This window comes from Salmo salar, chromosome 09 (genome assembly GCF_965601325.2).
Source record: "Salmo salar chromosome 09, fSalSal1, whole genome shotgun sequence".
Classification (NCBI taxonomy): domain Eukaryota; kingdom Metazoa; phylum Chordata; class Actinopteri; order Salmoniformes; family Salmonidae; genus Salmo; species Salmo salar.
In genome coordinates, this window is record NC_138299.1 from 81,169,639 (window position 1) to 81,195,000 (window position 25,362).

The 25,362-nt window shown below is 45.4% G+C and overlaps 1 protein-coding gene across 1 annotated transcript in view; it reads left to right on the top strand.

Annotated features, from left to right (window-relative positions):
* LOC145857953 (collagen alpha-1(XXV) chain) overlaps positions 1–25,362 on the top strand; it is a 179,687-nt gene that overhangs the window by 154,030 nt on the left and 295 nt on the right. Inside the window, exon 3 of the mRNA XM_082955512.1 lies at positions 25,081–25,125. Coding sequence (XP_082811638.1) covers positions 25,081–25,125 — 45 coding nt within the window. The remainder of the gene's footprint in view (positions 1–25,080; positions 25,126–25,362) is intronic.

The following is a 25,362-nucleotide window of genomic DNA, read 5'->3' on the forward strand; positions in this document are numbered from 1 at the left end:
TGTATATTTGTCCAAGAGAAATGTGAAACTCCAGATACCTTTGTGAAGTATACCAAACACCATGTCAGAAGCACATGATAGGATGTCTTCAAACTCACAACATGCAGGAATAACATCCCAGACTATCAGCGAGTGAGTCATCCCAGCCATGCACAGCCTCTGAAACCTGAGCTGTGATTGGCTCAATGCTGGAACAGACCAATGGGGTAAGGTGACACAGGAAGTTCACAGAGGGGTGAGTCTGCACCTGTACTATTAGCAGCTGTAATGGGGATGCCTCTGACACACAACCACACACACACACACACACACACACACACAAATGCTCTCACTGAGCACACACACACTCACAGAAATGCTCTCACCGAGCGCACACACACACACACACACACACACACACACATATTCATCCCCAAGGCTGTGCCCGCATACCACAGGGAAACAGTGTGTTTATCTACAGCTCTATTGAGAGCTGTAGATAGCTATTGGGAATATTGAAACCTCTGTGGATAGGGAATGATAGCTCCTAATAATATCTGACTTCTATTCACCACTGTGTGGGAAGTCTCAGTAGCTACTGAGAGAGAGCCGATATCCCTCATGTCATAAGACTCTATTGGTTTCCATGTGTGACGGACATCTACCACCATGTGTGTCTGTCCTCATAGCTCTGAGATATATTGAGTTGATATCTGCTCTGGAAGCCAATGCAGTGACACAATTGTACATGTTGGTAATATCTTAACAAACCCTGACATAATAGACTTTCACCATGTGAACAGTCATATACTGTACACTACATGACCAAAAGTATGTGGACACCTGCTCGTCGAACATCTCATTCCAAAATCATGGGCAAAAATATGGAGTTGGTCCCCCTTTGCTGCTATAACAGCCTCCACTCTTCTGGGAAGATTGCTGCGGGGACTGCTTCCATTTAGCCACAACAGCATTAGTGAGGTGGGGCACTGATGTTGGGCGATTAGGCCTGGCTCGCAGTCGGTATTCCAATTCATCCCAAAGGTGTTTGATGGGGTTGAGGTCAGGTGTAACGGCTGTCGTATAGAGGGGACCAAAGCGCAGCGTGTTGAGTGCTCATTATGATATTTATTAACTCAAAAAAACACTAAAGACAAAATAACAAACGGAAAACAATCAACTTACAGTTCTCAGGTACAGAGACTAAACAGAATGCAACTGCCCATAAACACAGGTGGAAAAAAACCCTACTTAAATATGATCTCCAATTAGAGGCAACGAGGACCAGCTGCCTCCAATTGGAGATCAACCCCCCCCCCAAAAAAACATAGAAATAGAAACATAGAATTAAACAGAAATAGAAAACCACCCAAAAACACCCCCTGTCACGCCCTGACCTACTCTACTATAGAAAATTACATCTTACAAGGGTCAGGACGTGACATCAGGGCTCCGTGCAGGCCAGTTAAGTTCTTCCACACAAATCTCAACAAACCATTTCTGTATCGACCTGGTTTTGTGCACGGGGCAATGTCATGCTGAAACAGGAAAGGGCCTTTCCCAAACTGTTGTCACAAAGTTGGAAACACAGAATCATCTAGAACGTTATTGTATGCTGTAGCGTTAAGATTTCCCTTCACTGGAATTAAGGGGCCTAGCCTGAACTATGAAAAACAGCTCCAGACCATTATTCTTCCTCCACCAAACTTTACAGTTGACACTTTGCATTCGGGCAGGTAGCGTTCTCTTGGCATCCGCCAAACCCAGATTCGTCCAATCACATTAACCGTTACACTCTCGCGATAATTCCACTAACGGTCCATATGTAGCCAAACGTAGCTGCTGCTCATTCCGTTTGCTCGAAAATTGATAAATGTTAAAAAAAAAAGTAAGGCCCGCGTCCATAGAGACACATACCAGCTCAACTGGTAGTACTGCTACTACCAGCAGTACTACACCTGCACCTGTAGATGACACAAGTTGTTCTGCTTCCACGAGCACATCCAATGCAAGCATCAGTAATTCTACATTTGTTGTTAGCCCAGCAGGCATGGACACTGACAGTTGTGAATTTGATGCAGCCAAAGAGCTACTGCCCCCTTACCCAGGAAAGCACTGAACAACAGACGGATGTTGGACCATTGAAGAGGCGCAACTAAGATGAGAACTACTTTGATTTGGGGTTCACTTATATTGGGAGTAGTGCCTTTCCTCAGCCACAGTATGTTATATGTGAAAAAGTACTATCTCACAACTCAATGAAACCTTCACTCTTGCGCAGATATTTAGAAAGAAAACATGGCAATTTGAAAATTGAGCGAGAATAAAGACGACTTTGAGTAGTAAGACATGTATAAAAGCAACAGATACCTTTAATAAGAAGGGGCTAGAAGCGTCTTATATGGTGAGCTACCGAGTGGCTAGGACAGGCAAGCCCCATACTATTGTGGAGGACTTAATTCTTCCTGCTGCCGCGGATATGGCTGGGACAACGCTGGGGGAAAAGGCCAAAAAAACTATAAAGACAATGCCTTCATCAAACAACACTGTTTCATGACGCATCAGTAACATGGCAGAATATGTTTTTAAACAATTACTGCTTTGCATACAAGCAAGTGAATTCTATGCTTTACAGCTGGATGAGTCAACAGACGTGGCGGGTCTGCTGGCACAGCTCCTGGTATATGTCCGTTACGTTTATGGGGGGTCAATTAAGGAAGACATCCTCTTCTGCAAACCACTGGAAACGAGGACAACAGGAAAGGATATTGTTAAAGTGCTGGACCGCTTTGTGACATCAAATGAACTTTGGTGGTCAAGATGTGTTGGTATCTGTACTGATGGCGCAAAAGCCATGACAGGGAGACATAGTGGAGTGGTAACGCAAGTGCAAGCAGTTGCTCCCGATGCCACTTGGGTACACTGCAGCATCCACCGAGAGGCTCTTGCTGCCAAGGGAATTCCTGACAGCTTGAAAGACGTTTTGGACACTACAGTGAAAATGGTTAACTTTGTTAAAGCAAGGCCCCTGAACTCTCGTATAACAAACCTTATTCACTCTCCTCAGGACTTTAAATGGCCCCACAAACCGCGGACCCAACTTCCGGCAGGGCAGGCGGAGGGGCAGGTTTCGGGTCGAGAGCCAGACCCGGCACCGGGGCCTCACTGCGGTGACGGTCTGCATTCTCTTTTTGGTGCAGCACGGCCTGCTGAAGGTGAACACGGGCAGCCTCCCATGTCTCCTCCACGCGCCTGAACCAGTCGTCCACCGCAGGAGCCTCGGTCTGACTCTGAAGCCAAGGCGCCAGAACCGGCTGGTACCCCAGTACACACTGGAAGGGAGAGAAGTTAGTGGAGGAGTAGCGAAGCAAGATCTGTGCCATCTCGGCCCAGGGCACGAACACCGCCCACTCCCCTGGCTGGTCCTGGAAATAGGACCGCAGACACCTGCCCACATCCTGGTTTACTCTCTCCACCTGCCCTTTACTATCGGGGTGAAACCCTGAAGTAAGGCTGATCGAGACCCCCAGACGTTCCATGAACGCCTTCCAGACCCTAGACGTGAACTGGGGAGCTCGATCAGACACTATATCCTCAAGCACCCCGTAGTGCCGGAAGATGTGCATAAACAAGGCCTCGACGACAGGACTTAGAGAACCAATCCACAACAACCAGGATTGCGGTGTTACCCTGTGAGGGGGGAAGATCGGTAAGAAAATCCACCGACAGGTGCGACCAAGGCCGTTGTGGAATGGGTAAGTGGTGTAGCTTCCCTCTGGGCAGGTGCCTAGGAGCCTTACACTGGGCGCACACCGAGCAGGAGGAAACATAAACCCTCACGTCCTTAGCCAAGGTAGGCCACCAGTGCCTCCCGCTCAAACAGCACACTGTCCGACCGATCCCAGGATGACCAGAGGAGGGGGACGTGTGGGCCCAATAGATCAACCGGTCACGAACAGCAGATGGAACGTACAAACGCCCAGCGGGACACTGGACGGGAACGGGCTCTGCGCATAACACCTGCTCAATGTCCGCGTCCAGCTCCCACACTACCGGCACCACCAGGCAGGAGGCGGGGAGTATGGGAGTGGGATCCATGGACCGCTCCTCTGTGTCATACAGCCGGGACAGTGCATCTGCCTTAACGTTCTGGGAGCCTGGTCTGTAGGAAAGGGTAAACACAAAACGGGTGAAAAACATGGCCCACTTTGCCTGGCGAGGGTTCAGTCTCCTCGCCACCCGGATGTACTCCAGATTGCGGTGGTCAGTCCAGATGAGAAAAGGGTGTCTAGCCCCCTCAAGCCAATGTCTCCACGCCTTCAAGGCCTTTACGACAGCCAACAGCTCCCAGTCCCCACCATCATAGTTTCGCTCCGCCGGGCTGAGCTTCTTCGAGAAGAAGGCACAGGGGCGGAGCTTCAGTGGCATACCCTAGCGCTGAGAGAGCACAGCTCCTATCCCAGCCTCGGACGCTTTCTCCTCCACTATGAACGCCAAAGAGGGATCCAGATGGGCCAACACGGGAGCCGAGGTCAACAGAGCCCTCAGGTGACTAAAAGCCCTGTCCACCTCAGCTGACCACTGCAAGCGCACCGGGCCCCCTTCAGCAGTGAGGTAATGGGAGCTGCTACCTAACCAAACCCCGGATAAACCTCCGGTAGTAGTTGGCAAACCCTAAGAACCGCTGCACCTCCTTTACCGTGGTGGGAGTCGGCCAATTACGCACGGCTGCAATGCGGTCACTCTCTATCTCCACCCCTGAAGTGGAAATGCGATACCCTAGGAAGTAGGCATACTGTTGGAAGAACAGGCATTTCTCAGCCTTGACGTACAGGTCATGCTCCAACAGGCGACCAAGCACTCTGCGCACCAGGGACACTTGCTCAGCGCGTGTAGCGGAGTATATCAGAATGTCATCAATATACACCACTACACCCTTCCCGTGCAGATCCCTTAAAATCTCGTCTACAAAGGCTTGGAAGACTGATGGCACATTCATCAACCCGTATGGCATGACAAGGTACTCATAGTGCCCTGAGGTGGTACTGAAAGCCGTCTTCCACTCGTCTCCCTCCCGGATACGCACCAGGTTGTAAGCACTCCTGAGATCTAGTTTGGTGAAGAAGCGCGCCCCGTGCATTGACTCAATCGCTGTGGCTATGAGCGGTAGCGGGTAACTCTACCTCACAGTGATCTGGTTTAGACCTCGATAGTCAGTACACGGGCGCAGACCTCCCTCCTTCACAAAAAAATAAATTTGAGGCGGCGGGTGAAGTGAAGGACCGAATGTACCCCTGACGCAGGGATTCGGAGACATATGTTTCCATAGCGTCCGTCTCTGCCTGTGAGAGGGGATACATGTGACTCCTGGGAAGTGCAGTGTCTACCAGGAGATTTATCGCACAATCGCCCAGTCGATGGGGTGGTAATTGAGTCGCCTTCTTTTTAGAGAAGGCATGAGCCAAATCACCATATTCAGGGGGAATGCGCACGGTGGAGACCTAGTCTGGACCTTCCATCGTAGTAGCACCAACGGAAACCCCTAAACACCTCCCCGAGCACTCTCGCGACCACCCTGTGAGAGCCCTCCATTGCCAAGAAACAGTGGGGTCATGACAAGCTAACCAGGGTAGGCCTAGCACCACGGGAAATGCAGAAGAGTCAATAAGGAAGAGACTAATTCTCTCCTTGTGACCCCCCTGCATCACCATGTCCAGAGGAGCGGTGGCCTCCCTAATCAACCCTGTCCCTAATGGTTGACTATCTAAGGTGTGAACGGGGAAGGGCACAGCCACGGAACAATAGGGATCCCTAAACTATGGGCGAACAATCTATCTATAAAATTCCCAGCCGCGCCTGAATCGACGAGCTCCTTATGCTGGGAATGCGGGGAAATCTCAGGAAAAGTGACATACAAAAACATGTGTGCAACAGAGGGCTCTGGGTGAGAATGGTGCCGGCTCACCTGGGGTGACGCCAGAGCGCCCTACCTGCTGCCTCGATACCCAGAGGAACCAACCCAGCACCGACCGGCAGTGTGTCCTCTGCAGCCACAGATGGTGCACGAGCTGGAACCCCCTCCGGTCTCCCTGTGCACTGCCCCTCCCAGCTCCATGGGTATTGGAGAGGGGGTGCGGGGGGATGGAACCAACAGACCCCGATCTGAACGTCCGCGGGTAGCCAGCAGGTTATCCAGCTGGATGGACAGGTCCACCAGCTGGTCGAATGTGAGGGTGGTGTCTCTGCAGGCCAACTCCCGACGGACGTCCTCGCTCAGACTGCAGCGATAATGTTCGATCAGTGCCATGTCATTCCATCACGCAGCCAGGGTCCGAAACTCCTGGGTGCTCCTCATCCCCTACCTCAGATGGAAGAGGCGTTCACCCGCCGCTCTACCCTCGGGCTGGTGGTCAAAGACTGCCCAGAAGCGGCAGGTGAACTCCTCAAACTGGTCCAACGCCGCATCTCCCTCTCTCCACACGGCGTTGGCCCACCAGGGCTTTCCCGGTGAGACACGAGACGAGAGCGGACACCCTCTCACGGCCCGAAGGAGCCGAGTGGACGGTTGCCAGGTATAAGTCTAGCTGCAACAGGAACCCCTGGCAGTTCGCAGCCGTCCCATCGTATTCCTGGGGAAGGGAGAGACGAATCCCACTGGGACCAAGAGAAGGAGGGGCGCGTAGTGGAGACCCCGGTTGTGCTGGTGGAGGCGCTGGTAGAACTCCCTGTCTCTCCCAGCAGTCCATTGTCTGGACAACGCGGTCTATGGCGGTGCCAAGATGGTGGAGCATTGCTGCGTGCTCCCGGACGCGCTCCTCCACCCCTATACCTGGGGTACCTGCTCCTGCTGACTCCATAAATTGGTCCAGAATTCTGTAAGGGGTGCGTACTGGCGGCAGAGAAGTCAGGCGCAGGAGAGCAAAAACTGATTTACAACGGCTCAGTTTAATAATAAAAACCACCGTTAAAACCTGTTATGGCTAGGGGGCAGTATTTTCACGGCCGGATAAAAAACGTACCCGATTTAATCTGATTATTACTCCTGCCCAGAAACTAGAATATGCATATAATTATTAACTTTGGATAGAAAACACTCCAAAGTTTCTAAAACTGTTTGAATGGTGTCTGTGAGTATAACAGAACTCATTTGGCAGGCCAAAACCTGAGAAGATTCCATGCAGGAAGTGCCCTGTCTGACAATTTCTTGCCCTTCTTGATTATCTCTATCCATTACAGGGGATCTCTGCTGTTTCGTGACACTTCCTTACGGCTCCCATGGGCTCTCAGAAGGCGGCAAAAAGCTGAATCGTGGCTTTGCAGGCTCTGGCTGAAAAAAAGTTGCGCATTTGGGTAGTGGCTGGTCACAGTTCTGTGAGACTCAGGCTCGTGCCCGAGTCGACCCCATGCTTTATTTTCTTTCGTCTGTTTACCTAAACGCAGATTCCCGGTCGGAATATTAGCGCTTTTTTACGAGAAAAAATGCATAAAAATTGATTTTAAACAGTGGTTGACATGCTTCGAAGTACGGTAATGGAATATTTAGAAATCTTTTGTCACGAAATGCGCCATGCTCGTGACCCTTATTTACACTTTGGATAGTGTCTTGAACGCACGAACAAAACGCTGCTATTTGGATATAACAATGGATTATTTTGAACCAAACCAACATTTGTTATTGAAGTAGCAGTCCTGGGAGTGCATTCTGACGAAGAACACCAAAGGTAATCAAACTTTTGTAATAGTAAATCGGAGTTTGGTCAGGGCTAAACTTGGTGGGTGTCTAAATAGCTAGCCGTGATGGCTGGGCTATCTACTCAGAATATTGCAAAATGTGCTTTCACCGAAAAGCTATTTTAAAATCGGACACCTCGATTGCACAAAGGAGTTCTGTATCTATAATTCTTAAAATAATTGTTCTGTTTTTTGTGAACGTTTATCGTGAGTAATTTAGTAAATTCACCGGAGGTTTGCAGGGGGTATGCTAGTTCTGAACGTCACATGCTAATGTAAAAAGCTGGTTTTTGATATAAATATGAACTTGATTGAACAAAACATGCATGTATTGTATAACATAATGTCCTAGGTGTGTCATCTGATGAAGATCATCAAAGGTTAGTGCTGCATTTAGCTGTGGTTTTGTTTTTTGTGACATATGCTAGCTTGAAAAATGTGTGTCTGATTATTTCTGGCTGGGTACTCTGCTGACATAATCTAATGTTTTGCTTTCGTTGTAAAGCCTTTTTGAAATCGGACAGTGTGGTTAGATAAAGGAGAGTCTCGTCTTTAAAATGCTGTGAAATAGTCAAATGTTTGAAAAATGGAAGTTTTCGTATTTTTGAGGAATTTCTCATTCGCGCCACGCCTATCATTGGATATTGGAGCAGGTGTTCCGCTAGCGAAACGTCTAGATGTAAGAGGATATTAATTAACAGAACATTAAATCAAATGGGTACAAAACCCTTCACACACCAGCATAACGTGCACAAGCACTTAGAACAAACAATTCCGGACAAGGACATGTGGGGAACAGAGGGTTAAATACACAACATGTAATGAGGGAATTGAAACCAGGTGTGTGGGAAGACAAGACAAAACAAATGGAAAATGAAAAGTGGATCGATGATGGCTAGAAGACCGTCGACGCAGACCGCCGAGCGCCGCCCGAACAAGGAGAGGAACCGACTTCGGCGGAAGTCGTGACAATATCTAAATAAGAGAGCCTCATCTAAATTGCAACAAGCGGTTCTGTGAAAATTGAATTTAATCAGAAGCCACTGCCAGATTTCTGGATTGGGCTGCGCTCAGAGTAACCTGCCTTGGCAAATCGTGCTGTTAAGACACTGATGCCCTTTGCAGCCACGTATCTATGTGAGAGTGGATTCTCGGCCCTCACTAGCATGAAAACTAAATGCAGGCACAGACTGTGTGTGGAAAATAATTTAAGACTGAGACTCTCTCCAATACAACCCAACATTGCAGAGTTATGTGCATCCTTTCAAGCATACCCTTCTCATTAACCTGTGGTGAGTTATTTACAATTTTCGATGAACAAATAACGTTTTATATGTAAGATGGTTAAATAAAGAGCAAAATAATTGATTATTATGATATTATTATTTGTGCCCTTGTCCTATAAGAGGTCTTTGTGTCTTCCCACGAACCGTGTTGTGACAAACTCACACTCATTCTTATGTTTAATAAATGTATCGTATAGTGTGTGTGGCAGGCTTACAATGATGGCAAAAAACAACATTTGAGAGTACGCTGATCCTGGTGCTAGAGGGGGTACGCAGCTGGAGGTTGAATGTTTGAAGGGGTACGGGACTATAAAAAGTTTGGGAACCACTGGTCTACATGATGAGATTATTATGGATAAGAGCACAAATATTTATATTTTTGAAACGACAGTCAAGCATCGATCATCATGTCACCAGAATAAGACCCTTGATATTTATTGGAAAGGAGCATCAAGATCAAGGTACACTTTCAACATCCTGTGAAGTTCTAACTTATTTAATCTGTAGTCTACAGTAATAAACTGCATGCCTTCCTGATGAGTAGTAGTGGGAGGACCACACAACAAATCCTCACGTTACTCCAAGTTTACTTCGACATGATGGAAATTATATAAATATAAAGGCATTTCCAACACCATTTCCCACATCATTAAATTTACAGACACAAAAAGATCCCACCATGTCGAACGAACAAATTATCTGTCGGCATTTAGAAAATTGTACCGAAACTTCCTATTCTCATCACAGCTTTTTTTTATACGGTATGACTTTACTTGCATAAAACTGTGGATGGAATTGTGTTTATAGACAATAAACTCTGAAGTACTTTTTTAGAAACAAAACAAGGAACGTGAGAGGCTGTGTACTGAGCATGTGTCTGTTAGAATTTACACAAGTGTGTGTATGAATGTGTGTGTATGTATGTGTGTGCGTGCGTGTGAGCGTGTGTGTATGAGCGCGCTTGTTGTGTTGGGCGCTCCATTAAAATGGGCCCTATGCGTGGCGCCTCTTCAAATGGCTTGACCCCAGAAAAACATCCCCTTTTTAACCACACACACACACACCCACACACACTAGGATACTTTTGGTTGTTGATGCTGGAAGTGTTGATGTTTATTGGAGAGGTTTGGTTTTATGCAGCATTCTGACACTCACTGGGTGGCACATCCATTAGAGAGGTCACATCTATGGACAGAGGAGAGGAGGGAGGGAGGTACAAGAGGAAAGGAAGGCGCAAGAGAGTGATGGAGTGTGGGAAGTCTAGAGGGAGAACTGGAGAAGAACAGAGGGAGAGGGTAGACTGTTTTCAACCCTAGCCCTGTTCCCAGCGTGGTATTGTGTAGGTTCAGCCCCTAGTCCCCAGACTGTACTAGATACTATTAAGTTCTGCATCCCAAATGGCACCCTATTCCCTATATAGTGCACTACTTGGATAGGGCTCTGGTCAGAAGTAGTGCACTACATGGCCTCTAGAGTGGCGCAGCGGTCTAAGGCACCGCATCACAGTGTTGCGGCGTCACTACAGCCTGGCTTCGGTCGTCAGCTGAATGGCGTTTCCTCCGACACATTGGCGCAGCTGGCTTCCGGGTTAAGGGAGCGGGTGTTCAAATTTTAAGAAGCGCGGTTTGGCGGGTCATGTTTTGGAAGACGCATGACTGGACCTTCGCCTCTCCGAGCCTGTTGGGGAGTTGAAGTGATGAGACAAGATCGTAATCACGAAATTGGGGAGAAAAACGGAGTAAAAAGTAGTGCACTATAAAGGGAATAGGTTGCCAATGGGGACGTAGACAGGGTGAGTCAGGTCTGTGTAAACCCTGTGGATTACTGTAGCTCCCTCATTCAGCGTGTATCAGCATATTTCACTGTGACCAGCACTGTTTAGATTGGGAGGTCTGACGTCTCATCCCGCAGTAAAACCATGTTATTACAGATTACAGTAGATTAGACGTGTTAACTCCCAAAGAGCCTGCTGAATCCTGTCCAGTGTTTACATGATGGTTTATTGATGTCTGGTTTGATATTCTGAATCCTGTCTAGTGTTTACATGATGTCTGGTTATTGATGTCTGGTTTGATATTCTGAATTCTGTCTGATGTTTACATGATGGTTTATTGATGGTTTGATGTTCTGTTGGACTTTATATATTCTCTTTGTCTTCTCCGTTTATGCTTTTCTAAGAATAGAGCGAAAGAGGGGGAGAGAGAGAGAGAGAGAGAGAGAGAGAGAGATGGAGGGAGGGAGGGAGGGAGAGAGAGAGAGAGGAAGGGAAGGGAGAGAGAGGGAGAGAGACAGACGGAGCAGACACAGAGAGCAGCTTGTCTGAATCACAAACTGTTTCCTCTTTTTGTCTTTTGTGTTTATCATGTCTCCCTCTTTAAATGAGTCAGAGATGGAGAAAGACAGAGAGATGAGGGGGAGAGAGAGAGAGAGAGAGAGAGAGAGAGAGAGAGAGAGAGAGAGAGAAAACAGAAAGACAAAGAGAGAGAGAGACAAGTCAATGGAAAGTGGTGTTGGGGGAAAAACTTACGACATTATGAAATCCATCTACAAAAACAGCAAGTGTGCAGTTAAAATTGGTAAAAAAAACACACACATTTCTTTCTACTGGGCTGTAGGTGGAGACAGGGATGCAGTTTAAGCTCCACCCTCTTGCACATATACAGTTGAAGTCGGACGTTTACATACACCTTAGCCAAATACATTTAAACTCAGTTTTTCACAATTCCTGACATTTAATCCGAGTAAAAATTCCCTGTCTTAGGTCAGTTAGGATCACTTTATTTTAAGAATGTGAAATGTCAGAATAATTGTAGAGAGGATGATTTATTTCAGCTTTTATTTCTTTCATCACATTCCCAGTGGGTCAGAAGTTTACATACACTCAATTAGTATTTGGTAGCATTGCCTTTAAATGGTTTAACTTGGGTCAAATGTTTCGGGTAGCCATCCACAAGCTTCCCACAATAAGTTGGGTGAATTTTGGCTCATTCCTCCTGAAAGAGCTGGTGTAACTGAGTGAGGTTTCTAGGCCTCCTTGCTCGCACACACTTTTTCAATTCTGCCCACAAATCTTCTATGGGATTGAGGTCAGGGCTTTGTGATGGCCACTCCAATACTTTGACTTTGTTGTCCTTAAGCCATTTTGCCACAACTTTGGAAGTATGCTTGGGGTCATTGTTCATTTGGAAGACCCATTTGCGACCAAGCTATAACTTCCTGACTGATGTCTTGAGATGTTGTTTCAACATATCCACATAATTTTCCTCCCTCATGATGCCATCTATTTTGTGAAGTGCATCAGTCCCTCCTGCAGCAAGGCACCCCCACAACATGAGGCTGCCACCCCCGTGCTTCACGGTTCGGATGGTGTTTTTCGGCTTGCAAGCCTCCCCCTTTTTCCCAAACATAACGATGGTCATTATGGCCAAACAGTTATTTTTGTTTCATCAGACCATAGGACATTTCTCCAAAAAGTACGATCTTTGTCCCCATGTGCAGTTGCAAACCGTAGTCTGGCTTTTTTTATGGCGGTTTTGGAGCAGTGGCTTCTTCCTTGCTGAGCAGCCTTTCAGGTTATGCCGATATAGGACTCGTTTACTGTGGAAATAGATACTTTTGTACCTGTTTCCTCCAGCATCTTCACAAGGTCCTTTGCTGTTGTTCTGGGATTGATTTGCACTTTTCGCACCAAAGTACGTTCATCTCTAGGACACAGAACGCGTCTCCTTCCTGAGCGGTATGACGGCTACGTGGTACCATGGTGTTTATTACTTGTACAGATGAACGTGGTACCTTCAGGCGTTTGGAAATTGCTCCCAAGGATGAACCGGACTTGTTGAGGTCTACAATTTATTTTCTGAGGTCTTGGCTGATTTCTTTAGATTTTCCCATGATGACGAGCAAAGAGGCACTGAGTTTGAAGGTAGGCCTTGAAATACATCCACAAGTGCACCTCCAATTGACTCAAATGATTTCAATTAGCCTATCAGAAGCTTCTAAAGCCATGACATCATTTTCTGGAATTTTCCAAGCTGTTTAAAGGCACAGTCAACTTAGTGTATGTAAACTTCTGACCCACTGGAATTGTGATACAGTGAATTATAAGTGAAATCATCTGTCTGTGAACAATTGTTAGAAAAATTACTTGTGTCATGCACAAAGTAGATGTCCTAACCGACTTGCCAAATGTCTACTGTCAAATGTCTACTGTTTACTGATGATCTTAGTGTTTCTGTCACCAACCAAGGAGGGCCTACAGCAGCACCTAGATCTTCTGCACAGATTCTGTCAGACCTAGGCCCTGACAGTAAATCTCAGTAAGATAAAAAATAATGGTGTTCCAAATAAGGTCCCGTCACCAAGACCACAAATACAAATTCCATCTGCACTCCGTTGCCTTAGAGCACACAAAAAAACGATATATACCTCTGCCTAAACAACACCACAGGTAACTTCCACAAAGCTGTAAACGAGCTGAGAGACAAGGCAATTAGGGCCTTCTATGCCATCAAAAGGAACATAAAATTTGACATACCAATTAGGATCAGGCTAAAAATACTTCAATCAGTTATAGAACCCATTGCCTTTTATGGTTGTGAGGTCTGGGGTCCGCTCACCAACCAAGAATTCACAAAATGGGACAAACAACAAATTGAGACTCTGCATGCAGAATTCTTCAAAAATATCCTCAGTGTACAACGTAAAACACCAAATAATGCATGCAGAGCAGAATTAGGCCGATACCAGCTAATTATCAAAATCCAGAAAAAATATGTTAAATTCTACACCCACCTAAAAGGAAGCGATTCCCAAACCTTCCATAACAAAGTCATCACCTACAGAGAGATGAACCTGGAGAAGAGTCCCCTCAGCAAGCTGGTCCTGGGGCGCTGTTCACAAACACAAACAGATCCCACAGTGCCCCAGGACAGCAAAACAATTAGACCCAACCAAATCATGTGAAAACAAAAAGATAATTACTTGACACATTGGAAAGAATTAACAGAAAAACAGCGCAAACTAGAATGCTATTTGGCCCTAAACATAGAGTACACAGTGGCAGAATACCTGACCACTGCGACTGACCAAAACTTAAGGAAAGCTTTGATTATGTACAGACTCAGTGAGCATAGCCTTGCTATTGCGTAGGCACACCTGGCTCTCAAGAGAAGACAGGCTATGTGCACACTGCCCACAAAATGAGGTGGAAACTGAGCTGCACTTCCTAACCTCCTGCTAAATGTACAACCATATTAGAGACACATATTTCCCTCAGATTACACAGATCCACAAAGAATTAGAAAACAAACACAATTTTGATGAACACCCATATCTACTGGGTGAAATACCACAGTGTGCCATCACAGCAGCAAGATTTGTGACCTGTTACCACAAGAAAATGGCAACCAGTGAAGAACAAACACCATTGTAAATACAACTCATATTTATGTTTATTTTGTACTTTAACTATTGCACATCATTACAACACTATATATAGAAATAATATGACATTTGAAATGTATTTATTATTTTGTAACTTCTGTTAGTGTAATGTTTACTGTTAATTTTTATAGTTTATTTCACTTTTGTTTACAGTTTTTTACAATCGCTAGGACCCATTTCTCAATACTTAGGTCACTTTTTCAAAACTCTTCACACAGTGAGCATAACAGCAGTCTATGTGGGCTAAACTATGGATCATTTTTCATTGCTTTGGCACAAAATGCATTCAATGACTACATCTTTCAATTTTCATGAACCTTTTTCTCGGACACAACCACCACCAAAACTCTGTGCCTACAGGCCAATTTGCACGTTTACATACTCTTTTCAAAACTGTTAAACTTCAGTTCAAAACCTAAAATAACACAAAATTGAATAAGACATAAATTTGGTACATTTCTACACTAATACCATATTGAAATATATTCCAAATCTAAAAAATGAAATACTATCAAAACAATTAGACCAACCACAGCTGATTCCCATTGTAGCTGGACACCTACACAGGTGTTAGTCTTTCAATTACATTACCATCTATACAAAAGGGAACATCTTAGGAATAATGCTGTACTGTAATGCAAACATGGACCCAGCCAGAGATAGAGAAGTGGCTGACAAAAGAAGAGTGGCTGGGAGAGGGAGAGGAGTAGGTACGCGTGGTGGAAGAAGACTGAGAGGAAGATCAAGAGCTGTAGTCTCAGATGAGATTAGGGCTACTATAATTGATCACGTAATAAATCATGATCTATCAATGAGAGAGGCTGGTCTGAGAGTGCAGCCAAATCTGCAACGCTCAACAGTGGCATCTATTGTGAGAAATTTCTGGCAAAACAACAGGTAAGATGTGCATTTTGCAAGGGCATCTGACTGAACTGCACATTACAGAAGTAAATTGAGCAAAGCCTCCAAACCTACTTCTGTGTAATTGTAATTGTTTTTGTATTTCTGCTTAGGACCCAACGGTTACCTCCTACAGGCGGGAGAGGTAGGATTTTCACTGCTGTGCAGGAAACTGCAATCGTTGATATGGTCATCAGAAACAATGGCATAAAACTCACAGAGATTTGGGACGAGTGTTGGCAGACAATGTAAGCATAACAAATATTTCTAGAGTCCTAAAACAACATCAAGTCAGGATGAAGCAGTTGTACACTGTCCCCTTTGAGAGGAACTCTGAACGAGTCAAGCAACTCAGAAACCAATAAGTCCAGGTAAGAGGACTATAAAATACAGAACTGGTTTTGAACTAAACCAAACAGGGCAGAGACACACAATGGCATGTTTTAAGGTATAATGTAAACTACTGTAATAGCCTAACTCTTATGTTGCCTTGTGGATTTATTTTTGAGAGTTATGGAGATTGAAGCCAGGCAAACACCCCACATATTCATCTTTGTGGATGAGGCTGGTTTCAACTTGGCCAAAACACGGCGGCGAGGAAGGAATGTGATTGGAAAAAGAGCCACAGTGGATGTCCTGGGCCAGAGCGGTGCCAACATCACAATGTGTGCAGCAGTATCCTCTGATGGATTGCTGTTACACAAACTGCTAATTGGGCCATACAACACCGAGCGTCTCATTTCATTCCTGGGTGACCTCTATGGAAGGGTTGTGCCAGGTGAGGAAAGGGTTGCAGTGAGGCAAAAATCAGCCAACGTTTGTAATTGTTTGGGACAATGTAACATTTCACCACTTCCGTGCAGTCACAGTGGTTTGCAGCCCATCCCAGGATGATGTCACTTTTCCTCCTTCCTTACTCTCTATTCCTCAACCCCATAGAGGAATTATTTTCCTCATGGAGGTGGAAGGTTTATGACCACCATCCACATGATCAAATGTCCCTCCTGGACGCAATGCATGCTGGATGCCTGGACATATCTGCAGAAGATTGCCAGGGATGGACCAGGCATGCCAAAAGATTATTTCCTAGGTGTATTGCCCAAGATGACATAAGATGTGACGTGGATGAGAACCTGTGGCCAAATGCATAAAACAGGGTTGACTAGTATTGCTACTGTGTCTGTATCGGTAGATGGTGTATATACAAATGATAGTATTTTGGAATCACTCAATGCCATAAAATGACATAAAACATATTGAAGCATATTCCGTCATGTCTGATACATTCCTGTAACATATACTGCAGTGAGTTCTAAACAGTAGAGGGGTGTCATTCTTGTTTTATAAAGAAAACATTATGTAATGCTACATGTTGTTTAGGTCGTTGTTTTATGAGTGACAACGTGGGCTTGTTGGGTGACAACCTTTGCTAGTGTTATGGAAGAACGAGTTGATTTGAGACATGTATGAAGTGTTTTGGTAGTTTTAGGGCATTTTGAACGTGAAATTAACTGCTGTGCCAAGCTGAAAGTTAGTTAGAACTGTGTGAAGAGTTTTGAAAAAGTGACCTAAGTATTGAGAAATGGGTCCTAGCGATTGTAAAAAAAACGGTATTATCTACTTCACTTGCTTTGGCAAAGTTAACATAAGTTTCCCATGTCAATAATGCCCTTAAATTGAATTGAGAGAGACAAAGAGACGGAAGGAAGGAAAGGGGGTGTTCTTCCAGATGTAGAGGACTAACAGCTGGCTCATCAATAGAGAAGTTAAACAGATTAAACTCTCTCCAGCCCTCTACACTTGCCTTGACAAAAACTGTTATGAAGACACATATTGTTAAGCTTTTCATCACTCAATTTTGCAAATGATTCTTTGCACAAAGAAATAAAATGAGTTATGAGTTCCTGTAAAAAAATAAAAATCAATTATGTTGTAGATACATGTTTCTGTCACGTTCGTTAGATGAAGGATCGGACCAAGGCGCAGCGTGAGTAGCGTTCCACATAATTTATTATAAAGTGAAACGTAATGCAATTAAAAAAACAAATAAAGACTAGACGAACCGTGACTACAATGCAACTATACATAAACAATATCCCATAACCCCCAAGTGAAAAACAAGCTACTTAAGTATGATCCCCAATAAGAGACAACGATTACCAGCTGCCTCTAATTGGGAATCATACCAATCACCAAACATAGAAAAACTAAACTAGATCCCCACATAGAAAATAACAACTAGAAAACCCCCTGTCACGCCCTGACCTACTCTACCATAGAAAATAAAAGCTTTCTATGGTCAGGACGTGACAGTTTTAAGTCCTAAAGGAAAGGTTTTGGCATTTATCTTTTGTGCATTCATGTAATTTGGACATATTCATTCATCTTTTGGGAGAGAAATGTGGAATGTCTCTCTCTCATCAGGCCAACTCTCATTCTCTGAATTATACACTAACTAGAGGCAAAGATTGTGTGTCTGTGTGCGTGTGAGCGTGTGGGAGGGGGGTGGCCTACAGGGTCATAGCAGATGGAATCCAGGACGATGGGATGCAGTTGGTAACACTCACCGGACCGGAGCCCGGCCGCACGCGCACACACACACACACGCACACACACACACACACACCAGTATAATCGTTGATGGAGAAATTGTTTCCAATCCCAGTCAAGCGGATGGCTCTTGTCAGTGAGCTAGTTGTGGATGTCAGCATGTCTAAAATGAGCTGTGTATGTTGGTGTGTATGAGCATGCTGGTGTGTGTGTCTGGGCCTGTGCCTTTTCTGACTGGAGTTTCAGTACTGTCACCACACTGACTTCACCTCTCTGAAAGTAATGGTGGGCGAATATTCTCTCTCTGTGTGTGACTGCAGGCCAGGCCATGATGTGAAGTTTAGTGGGCTGTGGGCTGTGCTCCATGTGTGTTTTCCCAAGCAGGCAATGCTCCTGCCACTCAGACTTAGGGCTAGCCCTAGCCAGTCAAACCCTGACCCCCAACCAGGGGCAACTGTTAAAGACCCAGTGTAGTCAAAAAAACACGTAGTCCTGTGTTTTATATGCACTGGGTGTACAAAACATTAGTAGCACCTTCCTAATATTGAGTTGCACCCCCTTCTGCCCTCAGAACAGCCTCAATTCATCAGGACATGGACTCTACAAGGTGTGGAAAGCGTTCCACAGGGATGCTGGCCCATGTTGACTGAGGCCAAAAGGTGCATCTCAATATTAGGAAGGTGTTCTTAATGTTTCGTATGCTCAGTGTTATTTGCTGAGATGTGATTTGACTACTCCTACTCCTGGGCCTGTATCCATAAAGCCTCTTACAGTAGGACTGCTGATCTAGGATCAGGTCCCCTCTGTATATAGAGTATAATCTTATTCATTATTATCTAAAAGGCCAAACTGATCCCAGATCACCACTCCTACTTCGAGACACTTTGTGGATATGGACACTGATGCCAAACTCTGTTAGGTAGTTTGAGGAGCGGATGGGGGTCAACTGAGCCAAGTCAGAGGTCGAAGTATATCGTTGAAGTGTTATAAACAATTAACATTACTTCAATATGCTCTCTTCTGGCTTCAGACACTAGCTGACCTCAGTTATTTCTGATCTCAGATCTCTTAGCCTGTTTTGCCGTTAGCTTGTGCCATAAACCTTTAAACACCATCCAGGATCGGATAACCTTAAACCTCTAGATCACTGATGGTGATTGTCCTAATACTCACACATAGCTTCCTTTCCTTGTCTCCTTTCCTTGGAGGCGATTGAGCGGTGAAGGGTCTAGATAGGTTTTCACCGATGTGCATCCACTTGTCAAGTCCTGTCAGATCAGCTAGAGGAGAGATGCAAAGGAAGCTATTTAAGAGTGTTAGGAAATGACCATGGAGAGAGACCAAGCATGGAACACATGGAGAGAGACCAAGCATGGAACACATGGAGAGAGACCAAGCATGGAACACATGGAGAGAGACCAAGCATGGAACACATGGAGAGTGTTTATCCCCTAATAGCATGTCTACTGAGCATACACACACACACACAACACACACACACACACACATACACACACTCCTCGTATGACACCTCCTGGTCCTGGTATGTCACTGATCTCACCTGGTGACACAGGAAGTGAAGGCTGAAACCTGATCCCCCTTGCGTGTGTGTGCGTGTGTGATTGACATCATCTCTATGTCACAGACCAATGAAAGAGCCAAACATTGTCACAGTCCATGTCTGTGTGTCTGTTGGTGGAAGTGTGTATGTACAAGTATGTGTATTAAACTCTGTCCTAGTAAGGGAATCTGAGCAGCTGCTGTGCTTGAGCCCTGGTTACATACACACAAACACGCGCACACACACACGCACACTCCTGTTTTTACCATTAATCCTCCAGTCAATCCTGGCCCTACATCAGCCTGTCATCACCACGTAAGTTACTGCACATGGCGAATCACATGGTCCCGTTGCAGTCCCCTCCAGCCCTGGCCACCTCCCTGTCTGTCGGCATGACACCTCCCTCTGCCTTTCATGTCCAACAGAAACAGAGGTACTGCAGGGGCTCCTGGTGACCAACAGCCCAGAATATCAATACTGGATTATTGCTCTGAACACAGTCAGTGGTCAGGATAAGCTTAGCGACTTGAAGCTCTATACTCTCGAGACTCTGTACCTCCTGAACCCTCCCCCCACCACCACCACCCCAGGAATCTGTTCTGGCCCCCTGGTATTGAGTTGTCAGTCTCTGCCAGGGCAGGTGTCAAGGTAGGTGCCAGGGCAGGTTCACTGTGGTGTTTATGGCTGGGGGAAATGGGGGAGCGGAGCAGGGGAAGTGGAGAGCACTCAGGGGCTATTAATACATGTACTGGGGGTGGAGGGGGCAGGGGTAGTGGGGCAAAAAGAGACAGGGGCAGGCAGGGGTGTGAGGTAGGAGGAGGAGGAGACAGAGGCATGCAGGAGAGAGGTAGTGATGCCTACGTAAAAAAAACAGAGAGAGGAGGTGGGATAGTTAGAAGCAGAGAGAGAGAGAGAGAGACATTCCAATTGGCTATACTTAAACTCTTTAACATCAGCCTTAGCTCTGGCATCTTCCCCAATATTTGGAACTAAGGACTGATCACCCCAATCCACAAAAATGGAGACAAATTTGACCCCGATAACAACCGTGGGATATGCATCAACAGTAACCTTGGGAAAATCCTCATTATCATAAACAGCAGACTCGTATATTTCTTCAGTGAAAACAATTTACTGAGCAAATGTCAAATTGGCTTTTTACCAAATCACTGTACTACAAACAAATCAAAATAAATGCAAAGTTCTCATGGTTTGTTGATTTAAAAAAAAAGAAGCTTTTGACTCTATTTGGCATGAGGGTCTGCTATAGAAGCTGATGGAAAGTGGTGTTGGGGGAAAAACATATGACATTATAAAATACATGTACACAAACAACAAGTGTGTGGTTAAAATTTGCTAAACAAACACCCTAATGGAACATATGTATCAACGAATTGGTGAGGGCACTAGAAGAGTCTGCAGCACCCGGCCTCACCCTACTAGAATCTGAAGTCAAATGTCTACGGTTTTCTGATGATCTGGTGCTTCTGTCCCCAACCAAGGAGGGATAACACCTAGATCTTCTGCACAGATTCCATCAGACCTGGTCCCTGACAGTAAATCTCAGTAAGACAAAAAGAATGGTGTTCCAAGTAAGGTCGAGTTGCCAGGACCACACATACAAATTCCATCTGGACACTGTTGCCCTAGAGCACACAAAAAACTAGACATACCTTGGCCTAAACATCAGCGCCACAGGTACTTCCACAAAGCTGTGAACGATCTGAGAGACAAGTCAAGAAGGGCATTCTGTGCCATCTTCAAATTTGACATACCAATTAGGATCAGGCAAAAAATACTTGAATCACTTATAGAACCCATTACCCTTTATGGTTGTGAGGTCTGGGGTCCGCTCACCAACCAAGAATTCACAAAATGGGACAAACACCAAATTGAGAATCTGCATGCAGAATTCTGCAAAAATATCTTCAGAGTACAACGTAAAACACCAAATAATGCATGCAGAGCATTAGGCCGATACCCGCTAATGATCAAAATCCAGAAAAGAGACTTTAAATTCTACAACCACCTAAAAGGAAGCGATTCCCAAACCTTCCATAACAAAGCCATCACCTACAGAGAGATGAACCTGGAGAAGAGTCCCCTAAGCAAGCTGGTCCTGGGGCTCTGTTCACAAACACAAACAGACTCCACAGAGCCCCAGGACAGCAACACAATTAGACCCAACCAAATCATGAGAAAACAAAAAGATAATTACTTGACTCATTGGAAAGAATGTACAAAAAAACAGAGCAAACTGGGGGGGGTTTCTGAAGGTGGTTGTGAGAGGAAGCGAGGGGGTCCAATAGCCAGATAGAGCGTTCTGGGGCAGAGGGATGCTGGATGGTGGTGGACTGAAGAATTGAGAAGAAAAAAATATCCATGGCTTTAGGAACTTTGGGGGTAAATGTATTGTGGTACTGTGTGCACTTGCAGCAACAGGAAATGTGAATTATTATGTGGATTATAATTAATTGACATTTCTTGAAGGGATTGATACATTTTCCATAAGGGAAAATCAAGTTTGACATTTGAAAGTGTAAATTACAAACTTCAGAAACCTTTTTAAACCTCAAATACACTATGCATTTTACATTTCCTGCATTGCAGTAAAGTTCTCCTGCAACAGGGTGATCACATTAAGATCCTACATCTGTACTCAAGCAAGAGCTGAGCTGTATACATATTTATTTAGATTTATACAGCGTATGACTCATTTTTCCAGAAGTTCCAACCTTTCCCATATTCACCAGCATGGGGTCTGTGTGTTTATTGAATTCTCAGTGGGAAAAGCATCTGGCTCCGTCATAGCTCCTGCTCTGTTTTGCTCTGCCCTGGTCTCTCTACTGTGAGTTTTACTATGCTGGCTGTCTCATCCTCGCTGGCCTCACCATACAGTATCCTGGCACCTGTCCTGGTGTTTTAACTGCTCTGGCTGCCTCCTAGCTGTACTGTGTCTCCTCATCAACATGAGATAGACCAACAGTATCAGCCCAAGTCTCAAGACAGGCTTTAATGGCAGGTCAGGGGTGAGGTGAGGATTGGCACCAAGCCAGTGGAGGGGAGGGGTTGTGTTTGGTTTGGCTGGCCATCAGAGAGAGAGGATGGGATGACTGTAACTGTGTGTGTATGGGATGTCTGTGACTGTGTGTATGGGATGCTGTGACTGTGTGTGAATAGGATGACTGTGACTGTGTCTGTATGGGATGACTGTGACTGTGTGTGTATGGGATATCTGTGACTGTGTGTATGGGATGACTGTGACTCTGTGTGAATAGGATGACTGTGACTGTGTGTGTATGGGATGACTGTGACTGTGTGTATGGGATGACTGTGACTGTGTATATGGGATGACTGTGACTGTGATGGATGGGATGTCTGTGACTGTGTATATGGGATGACTGTGACTCTGTGTATGGGATGACTGTGACTGTGTGTATGGGATGACTGTGACTGTGTGTGTATGGGATGACTGTGACTGTGTGTGTATGGGATGACTGTGACTGTGTGTGTGTGTGTATGGGATGACTGTGACTGTGTGTATGGGATGACTGTGACTGTGTGTGTATGGGATGACTGTGACTGTGTGTGTATGGGATGACTGTGACTGTGTGTATATGGGATGACTGTGACTGTGTGTATATGGGATGAATGTGGCTTTGTGTATATGGGATGACTGTGGCTTTGTGTATATGGGATGACTGTGACTGTGTGTATGGGATGACTGTGACTGTGTTTATATGGGATGACTGTGACTGTGTGTATATGGGATGTCTGTGACTGTGTGTGTATGGGATGTGTTCAGTTCATAGGAAAGCATGTTGATCTCACAAACACACACACACCTGTTCCCACTCAGGTGCATCCAGATGTTCTTGGCGTCGTGTATTACATCTGGAGCACCTCACACACAATGGTTCCTCATTTAAAAGTTGCTTCAAACCTCAGTCGCTATAGCTGTGGTATGCTGCGGCATGCTGCGGTATGCTGCGGTGAGCGTACAGTGCATTAGGAAAGTATGCAGACTCCTTGGCTTTTTCCATATTTAGCAAAAACAGGTTTTTAGATATTTTAGCACATTTATATATATATATATATAAAAACATTATATAACATTTACATAAGTTTTCAAACCATTTCCTCAGTACTTTGTTGAAGCACCGTTGTCAGCGATTACAGCCTCAAGTCTTCTTGGGTATGACACTACAAGCTTGACACCTGTTTTTGGGGAGTTTCTTCCATTCTTCTCTGCAGATCCTCTCAAGCTCTGTCAGGTTGGACGGGGAGCGTCGCTGCACAGCTATTTTCAGGTCTCTCCAGAGATGTTCGATCGGGTCCAAGTCCGGTCTCTGACTGGGCCACTCAAGAACATTCAGAGACTTGTCCCGAAGCCACTTCTGCATTGTCTTGGCTGTGTGCTTAGGGTCATTGTGCTGTTGGAAGGTGAACCTTCGCCCCAGTCTGAGGTCCTGAGCACTCTGGAGCAGGTTTTCATGAAGGATCTCTCTGTACTCCATTCATCTTTCCCTCGATCCTGACTAGTCTCTTAGTCCCTGACTCTAGCAAAACATCCCCACAGCATGATGTTGCCACCACCATGCTTCACCGTAGGGATGGTACCATGTTTCCGCTAGATGTGACGCTTGGCATTCAGGCCAAAGAGTTCAATCTTAGTTTCATATGACCAGAGAATCTTGTTTCTCATGGTTTGAGTCCTTAAGGTGACTTTTGGCAAACTCCAAGCAGGCTGTCATGTGCCTTTTACTGAGGAGTAGCTTCTGTCTGGCCACCCTACCAGAAAGGCCTGATTGGGGGAGTCCTTGTGGAAGGTTCTCCCATCTCCACAGAGGAACTCTGGAGCTCTGTCAGAGTGACCATGGGGTTCTTGGTCACCTCCCTGACCAAGGCCCTTCTCCCCCGATTGCTCAGTTTGGCCGGGAGGCCAGCTCTAGGAAGAGTCTTCATGGTTCCAAACTTCTTCCATTTAAGAATGATTGAGGCCACTGTGTTATTGGGGACCTTCAATGCTGCAGACATTTTTTGTACACTCGACACAATCCTGTCTCGGCGCTCTCAGACAATTCCTTTGATCTCATGGCTTTGTTTTTGCTCTGACATCCACTGTCAACTGTGGGACCTTATATAGACAGGTGTGTGCCTTTCCAAATCATGTCCAAACAATTGAATTTACCACAGTTGGACTTCAATCTAGTTGTAGAAGCATCTCAAGGATGATCAATGGAAACAGGATGCACCTGAGCTCAATTTCGAGTCTCATAGCAAAGGGTCTGAATACTTGGTAAAGTATTTTATTTTTAATGCATTTGCACAAATTGGACTGTTATTGTGTGTAGATTGATGAGGAAAAAAAATATATTTCATACATTTTTGAATAAGGCTGTAACGTAACAAAATGTGTAAAAAGTCAAAGGGTCTGGATACTTTCCGAATTAACTGTATAGAACACCCCCAATGAACATACTTCTCTGCCAACACGCATCCAACCGTTTTATCTAATCCGTAGTTCACAATCCCCATATGCCCTTTTTAGCCCCAGCTCTAAACCTACAACTTCTTCCCTGACTTTCCATTGATGACTTTTGGCTTTATCATTCTGTCTGTTTCCTTCAGGTCCTCCTGGAAAGCGTGGAAGGATGGGCAGAAGAGGTGATACCGGTCAGTGTCATATCTCTGTCTTTAACTGTCCCCACATTCTTCTCTTTCCACTCTAGATTCTCTCTCCTCTTACCCCACATCTTTCTTCCTCCTCCCATCCCATCTCTCTCATTCAGTCCACCCCCTCTTTTGCATCCCCATCTCTCCACCACTCCCCATCATCTCTCCTCCTCTTCTCCCCATCCTCTCTCTTTCTCTCATCACTCTCTCTCTCACTTGTCTCGGTCATCTCTCCCC